The sequence below is a fragment of the Solanum pennellii genome, chromosome 4, assembly GCF_001406875.1.
Source record: "Solanum pennellii chromosome 4, SPENNV200".
In the NCBI taxonomy this organism is placed as follows: Eukaryota; Viridiplantae; Streptophyta; class Magnoliopsida; order Solanales; family Solanaceae; genus Solanum; species Solanum pennellii.
Genome location: NC_028640.1, coordinates 61916927 through 61924563, shown reverse-complemented (window position 1 = coordinate 61924563; position 7637 = coordinate 61916927). Strand labels below are relative to the sequence as shown.

At 36.2% G+C, this 7637-nt stretch overlaps 1 protein-coding gene across 1 annotated transcript in view; it reads right to left on the bottom strand.

The window, feature by feature from the left end:
- LOC107018035 (RNA cytidine acetyltransferase 2-like) overlaps positions 1-7637 on the bottom strand; it is a 16970-nt gene that overhangs the window by 5216 nt on the left and 4117 nt on the right. The window contains exons 7-17 of the mRNA XM_015218379.2: positions 5929-6062; positions 5751-5844; positions 5445-5543; positions 4945-5081; positions 4660-4754; positions 3883-4006; positions 3713-3800; positions 3516-3615; positions 3366-3421; positions 2053-2229; positions 1070-1107 (exon numbers count right to left, since the gene is read on the bottom strand). Of these exons, the coding sequence (XP_015073865.1) occupies positions 1070-1107; positions 2053-2229; positions 3366-3421; positions 3516-3615; positions 3713-3800; positions 3883-4006; positions 4660-4754; positions 4945-5081; positions 5445-5543; positions 5751-5844; positions 5929-6062 (1142 nt within the window). The remainder of the gene's footprint in view (positions 1-1069; positions 1108-2052; positions 2230-3365; positions 3422-3515; positions 3616-3712; positions 3801-3882; positions 4007-4659; positions 4755-4944; positions 5082-5444; positions 5544-5750; positions 5845-5928; positions 6063-7637) is intronic.

The following is a 7637-nucleotide window of genomic DNA, read 5'->3' as shown; positions in this document are numbered from 1 at the left end:
ATATATATATAAGAAAGGGTAAACTAAAGTTCCTAGCTGTCCGCTTCTTACAGAAAAGAAAGACTAGAAAAAACTTGCCTCAGGACTCTTGCTTACTATAAACATGCTTTTTCACAATTCACTTTTTTTCCCTTGAGTTTATCTTATGTTGTCATGGGGCTTTCCAAGCAAAAGCCTGTTTGGTTACTTCGCCTCTCCATTCATTTTGCTCAGAATATTCATTTCCAACCTCCACCAAGACTTAGTCATAAGAACAACTACTTTTACAAGATATGGTTATACTTGGTCATAAGAATTAAAAGAGCATCTCCCCAGTTTTATGCAATGAATACCAGACCCCGTGTCAGTTACAAACAAAACTTGCACCCAGTTCTATTTTGCAGTTTTTGCAGGAACTTCTGAACTGGATCAAAAACAACTTAAATGCCACCAGAATATTTAAGGTATGAACAGTATCACCAGAATATAATGTGAGTCCTGAGACTTCCAAGAAAACCTTCTTCGCCACTCAGTTAAAAGTGCAATGATAGAAAAGGCTGCTGAACCTTTCCACTCCCTTCTGAGGAAAGAGCAAGCGCTTGCTTCATTTTTATCATCTAACAGCTCTCTCAAAATTTACATGCAACAACCTACACCATGATATGCCCCCCAAAATTCAACTAGGCTTATTTCTCTTTATATGGTGTTTATAAAATAAAAAAATTGCTCGACCATGAAAGATCTATTTTTGATGACTACCCAAACAAAGAGATTACTCTTTTAAGCTCAAAATATGGGAGAAAATGGCTTCTTGATTATCCAGAAGCTGTGTTGATAGCATGAGGGAGGGAGAGAGAGGTTTTGATGTTATCCAGACGACGAGTTGTCTACAAAAAATAGGGTCTTGGACTAAATTGACATAATTATAAGTTTAGACAAACAAAAAATGGGAATGGTGCTAACCCTATATACAAGCAATGGCCTATGGAGTAGCTTAATCATTCACAAATATAGAAAGCCAAATGTGATCTACAGTCTAATCTTATTGAAAACTGAAGCATGTGAGAATTGCAGGGAATTTTGAAGTTACCTGGCTAGCAGTTCAACGGCAGCAGAACCATATCCAAGCTGCAACACCACAGTGACACATGGTTAGACAAGCATAAACAAAGGAAATAAGCAGATGGAAAATTTTCGAAGACCTCCTTACAGCTCTGATTTCATACATAAACCTCGATTATCATAAGATGCAGACCGCCTTCAGTTTCAAGTTTTTTTCGAATGGAGATTTTAAGATGACAAGATTTCTAAGCTATTCCAAATCTCTCTTTTTTCAGCTTTGATTAGTAGTGCTACTTTTTGTATTGCAAATCTCCAATGAATTTTTATGAACTAATTTGTTATAAAGTCAACGATATGGAAGGACTTCAGTTCTATATCTTATTACTCCCTCCGTCCCACTTCATGTGGCACCATATGACTTGGCATGGTGATTAAGAAAAAAAGGAAGACTTCTGAAACTTGTCGTTTAAACAATCCTTAGATATTTGTGTGGTTGTAAATCATTTCATTAATGGTTAAAAGGAAATTTTAAAGTGAAATTATTTCAAACCATAGTAAGGAGACATTTTTTTTGAGGCGGATTAAAAAAGAAAGAGTGTCATGTAAATGGGACAGAGGGAGTGTAATTTAAAAAGATCACCCACAACTTCACACAAATTGTGCAGCACACATGGCGGGGATGGGGATGGTCACAAAATTAAGTATTCAACAGTTAATGCATCAAAGGACGTTGCAAGATATTTTAAGAAATTTCATCACTCGAACTCGGTCTCATTCAACCAATCAAATCCCTGAGTTCCAGTCTAGAGAAGATTTCCCTTGCAAGTCCTTTATATACACAACACTCCATCCGGGCTCAATTCTTTCCAACACCAAACTATTTGTCTTTTACGTCAAAAACAAGGAGTTCACCATATCCTCTCACACCATGAAGGAGATCAATATGACAGACAAACCTAAAGACATCTTAGACATTCTTTTTACTAGATTCCTTGAACTGATAAGCATTACCTTCATAGCACTCGGATGTGTAGCAATGCGTACGATGCGGGCACCTGAAAGGCTTGGGAATTCATCATCAGCAAACTGCTGAGAGAACTTCCAAGGTATCTGATCTCCAAAGGGCTGGCGACCTTGGAGCAAAGCTGTTCTAGCAGACTCCTGAGAAATTTGACCCTCCAGGCAGACCTGTGTGTTTAAGTCAAATTAATATGGATCAAAAACTCTTAATGTCTTTGATTCCAAGTAAATATTGAGGTGAAATAAATGAAGTACCATCTATTTAATTCTCACCAGAACTGAATGAAACTAGAAAAAAGAGCACAACGAAAAAGTAAATATCTACCAAATGAATCTTGAAAGTTCATTTCTCTAGACCAATAAGGTTAATGATATTGTAAGAGAGATAAACACAGATAATACCATTGTCCAGGGTTGAGGAAAAAGGGTTTTGTGCGTATCAGAAATCAACCTTAAATTATTGGCTTATCAAAAAATAAACTACTACGATAGAGCATCGATCGTTGAGATCAGCTTTATGAAGCCTCTCATTAAACATGTAGCTCCATTTAGACCTGTAACAATCCAATTTAAGAAAAAGTGCAACCTCTGATGATGCATGAATATGTTGTCTATGAAGTCAGTGAGAACACTCAGAGAATGCATTGATAGAAGATGAGAATCAACAAGAGGAAACAGCGAAAAACATGATCAGCTCTCATCAGGGTAAAAAAACAATAATTAACATTCTGACCAATTTTCTATACAGATGAAATTCCGATCAAGAGACATCAGATGATTTGCAGATTACAAATAAAACCTTACCAAACAAAGAACACACATGACCAAGTAAGAGGAATTGAGCTAACTTGCCTTTTCAGAGCTCTACAGCTGAATAGAACACAAAACACAGAATGGAATAGAATATGCTATGGATACAACACACAAATTACTGGCTGATGTTCTCAACTGAGCTGAGCCAATTTTAGTAGTGATTATGTATTTTAGGACCAAAATTGTCCACAAATAGAAAGCAAATCACATATTGGTTACCAGGAGTTAAAGAGATTTTCCTATTTTTTCTTTACTACGGTAATAGCACATGAAAGAAAGCTGCATATAAAAAGAAGTCCTGTAATTCTAGGCATCCAGCCAATTGGAACACCATATAAAGTAACGCAAAGAAGAGAATTGTATCAACAATAAAAAAAACACTGAAACTAACAGTAGCAAGTCAATATCGTGCACAGTCAAAAGATATATATAACAATTATAGCATCCCAAAGAAAAACACTTCCATGACAGGAACAGACAAGACCACTAACCTGGATGACACAGAGAATATCAGGAAGACAATTTTTTGTCTTGTCAACAACAGGGCCTGTGAGAATAATTAGTTAGGTGCTCTTGCATTTACTTCATGCAAAATTTATTTACCATGTCCTATTGAGAAGCATCAACTAGTTTAGTAATACCTAGTAGCACAAACAAGTGGTGAGCTGGAGCATCAGCCATCAACTGTAAATCATTTGGAGAATTTTTGTAATGAGAAGCAACATAGAGGGCCATCATTCGCTGCAAATTTTTCAAAGCAAAAGGATCACAACATAAAGTTGACCAAGCAAACATCAGCCTGAAGAATAATATTAATTGAAAAGCGAAGGTGGTTTACCTGCAAAAATAACTCACTGTCTTTATGATAAGAGAAAAGTGTGTCCCGGTTAACATAGTACAGATCACAATGACCGGGTTGGGGTAACCTGATTGAAGAAAAGAGAATTGTAACTGGAGAAAAATATGGTTGACTTCTGCAGGAACTACGTTAAGCCAAAGAAAATTTACCGGCTGATACTTGGGATACTATTTGTAACATCCAAACAGAGCAAAGCATTAAGCCATCGTTCAATGCGATCACCAGAAGCATATCTAATGGATTCATTCAATTCTATCTTTTTGAAAAGCCGACCTACATTTAATGGTAAAATCCAGATTTTAAACATGATTTAGCAGAGACACCATTTATCACACCACAATCATGAATAATAATGAAAGGAAAAGGTACACCCTAGAAAAAAAAATCATAATCATGAATGAACACAAACTTGAGGGGAAGCAATACTTTTTAATGACAAGGGCGAATTATCAGCATTAACTTAAAAAAACTCCAGTTTGATTCATCATATTGAACATCCAGTCATAAAACTTCCCATTATTTAAATAATGCAGGTGGCCAGCAAGAACTTCGAAGTTTGATTATTTCAAAAGCATGTATTATGAGTATTTGATTGGTATTAACTCCAGCCTGATTCACCATATACTTGGTTTTACTTGCAAATATCCGGTCATAGAGAACTTCACCAAGATTTAAAATCACACCCAGACGTGCACTGCCCAAGACACAAATTAAGGCATGATTTAAGAAAGGCCTGTGTTATTTAATAATTACATGCACAATTCTCCTTTAAAGTAACTCTAAGGAATTCTCCACCCAATATCAGTGCTCTCTAATTTACAGTTTTCTTTGCTTTCCTAGTTCCTCCTGATTAACTTATGTAAGGATACATGGACTCTACGCACCATAAGCCGAGTGATCAACTAGCAAATATGGAGATGAAATACCTGAAATTGCACTATCTGCACTTTTGGACTTCTGACTTTGCTCCTCTAGTTGTTGTAGCAACTTCAATGACAAGGATCTCCCGGTGCCTTCATAGCTTTAAACAAAAATAATAGGATAGAGTGATCATCAGCACTGTTAACCCCAGGGTAAACACACAAGTGTGTCAAAATAATTCTTCTATCACATAAGACAGTAAGAAGCAATATAAGTTGGAAAGGAGTGGATAGGTTATTTGGAGAGCATAACATTACTAGACAGAAACTAAGCTGGACACAGCCTCGTACCCATTCACAGTTGATGCAAGGAAGACGAGGTAAGGACCAAGCAAAGATTTGACCACAGGTAATGGAATAGCTGCTGCTTCATCAACAACCAGCAATTCAACTTGTGACAGCTTTACATGCTCATGAGGTAGTATATACTGGCATAGCATAAATGGTATTGATACCATCAGAAAGTCAGACATACAACTTAACTTACATATACTGGTGAAAAGAACTGCAGTGACTTAAAAGTAAAAGGTGTAAAAGATATGTTTGTAAGAAGAGGAAATTTTTAGGTTAATCATCCCTATACATCAACAACCTTACAAGAGATGGAGAAATACAAGAAATCTTGCCATACAGAATAACAGAAATCAGCAGCAAGAGTTACAAAGTTGGAGCGAATTCTCAAAAATTGTGAAGTTCAGGGAGAAGGGGAACGGAAGGTGCAGAAACTGATATATGAGTTTGGAAATGGAAGACCCATTATCACGACATAACTCCTCGCCGTTAATACTGACCTGAATTGTCTGTTTGTGCTGCTTATAGATGTTGATTCTCACGATAGATTTTTTGAACTCCGGGTTATTGCTTTTCACAATATCATAATCAGTATGTTCCTGTAAGTAAAATACATATCGCGAGGCAGAAGAACGTGAGATCAATTTCAGGTACCAAATAGATGTGCGACAATCTGTTGCAAAAGAACATAAAAAAATAGCACTATGTTTACGTTTCTACGGATATCTCAGCAGGAGAAGTGTTTTAGATTTGACAGAGAATATGCCAACACACTCTAATCAGTCAGATAAAAATTTGCATCCTACCTTGTACTCGAGCATACTGAAACCCTTACAGACAAAGTCGAACAGAGTTTTCAGATTTTCAGGACTAGGCGCTGTTACATAAATATTGGAATACCTACAATAGCAAACTATCGAAGTTAGCAAGACATAATGTAGGATCACGGAGAGGGAATGATATTGAAATCAAAGCCAGATTCACCCTGCAGCAACAGCCCCTGCAATTGCCAACCCAAGAGCAGCTGACTTCCCCCGGCCACGAGCAGCAAGAAGAGCAACAGTGCTTCGAAGCGTCTTATCCAGAATAGCGTCAAGAAACGTGATCACTGCTTTTCCCTATTTCATATTATTGGTTAATAGCAGCATACAGTAGCAGCACAATGAAAAAAATTAATTGCAATGAACCCCACAACTGCTATTTATGGTGAACCGCAGTATTATAAGTTAATACTGAATCCATCCAACGGCCATGTTGGCCTTGTTATTATTAATGAAAAGCTTACCTTTACCTGATTAAGAAAAAATATTGAATCCATCCATTCAAACTTAGTTAAAGTAGTATCTAAAAAAATCACTACCAGACTCAAAATTACAATCAGAAAAAACAACAGATATTTAATAAAAGGATGGAAGAATGGGGAATATTTATAAAAGGAAAAGCAAGAGCTTTAATAGACAATAATTGCAGCAATGATGATTTAACATGCTAGTTAAGCTGGAACAAAAGTTCCTAAATTCAAGACCTTAGCCCACATAGCAATATTTATTTATCAGCAAGTCATATTTCTTTACTAAGTATGTCATGTTCTGTTCTATTTATCAGAAGTGAAGCTTTGTTTTATTTATGAGTGATTGTCCCAACCAAAACAATATGATTTTACAACAGAAGTAATCACACAATTCGACCAGTAGCTTTTTTTAATTTTTGAGAAGGTAATGAAACTGACTAGCAGTTTTTTTTCAGTCTGTATTCATGTGAACTTTAGACAGAGGAAATTTGTTTTTGGTGATTTCATCAAAAATTAAGAGAAAAAAGACATTTAGAACTTAATTGTGCTGATTAAACTCACATGACAGATGATTTTCAATCCAAAAAATAGGGAACTTATTATTATTTGAACAGAGAAAAAAAAACGACTGGGCACCAATAATGATTAAGCTTTAAATGAATAAGCTCCAAGTCTAAGGCAAATTCTAATGTATGGTTGTACCTATTACAGCACTATCAAAGGGAGTCAAATTTTGCTCAAAAATTGATGGCTCCTCAACGCACCCAAAATCTTACGGGTTGGCAAAGTACCTAGAATTTTAAGGTTGTGGGAGTGCTCTGAAAGTGGCGGAATCAAAAAAGTAAAAAAGACATGTTAAAAGTGAGATTCAAAATCGGGCTCAACCAATGTTATCAAAGGCACGCTTTAAGCACGCTTAAGCCCTGAAGGAGGCTCAGAAAGTGTTGAGCGTTTTGCCTCGCTTTATGTGCGCCTCAGCGTCGCCATCGAGGTTCTAAGGCAAACGTTTCCTTGCCAATGAGCCTCTTATGAAGAAGTGACATTAAATAATATCATGAAAAAAATGCAATTTCTTTGGTCATATATTTGTCATTCATGTTTATAATTATTAGTTTTCGACTAAACATATACATATTTGTATTCTTTTCTCCCTTTGTGCCTCTTTTCATTAAAGCCCACGCTTTATTAGCGCTTAAGCCCCCATGGACCTTAGAGCTTTTTTGCGCTTTTTGCCTTGAATAACACTGGGCTCAACACCACTAAAAGAACCTTAAGCACCAACCCAAGAGCCAATGGACCACTCACATCATTCGTTCATTGGGTGCCCTATGTTAATTTTATACACATACTTCTTAATTTCATATATATATATATATATATATATATATATATATATATATAT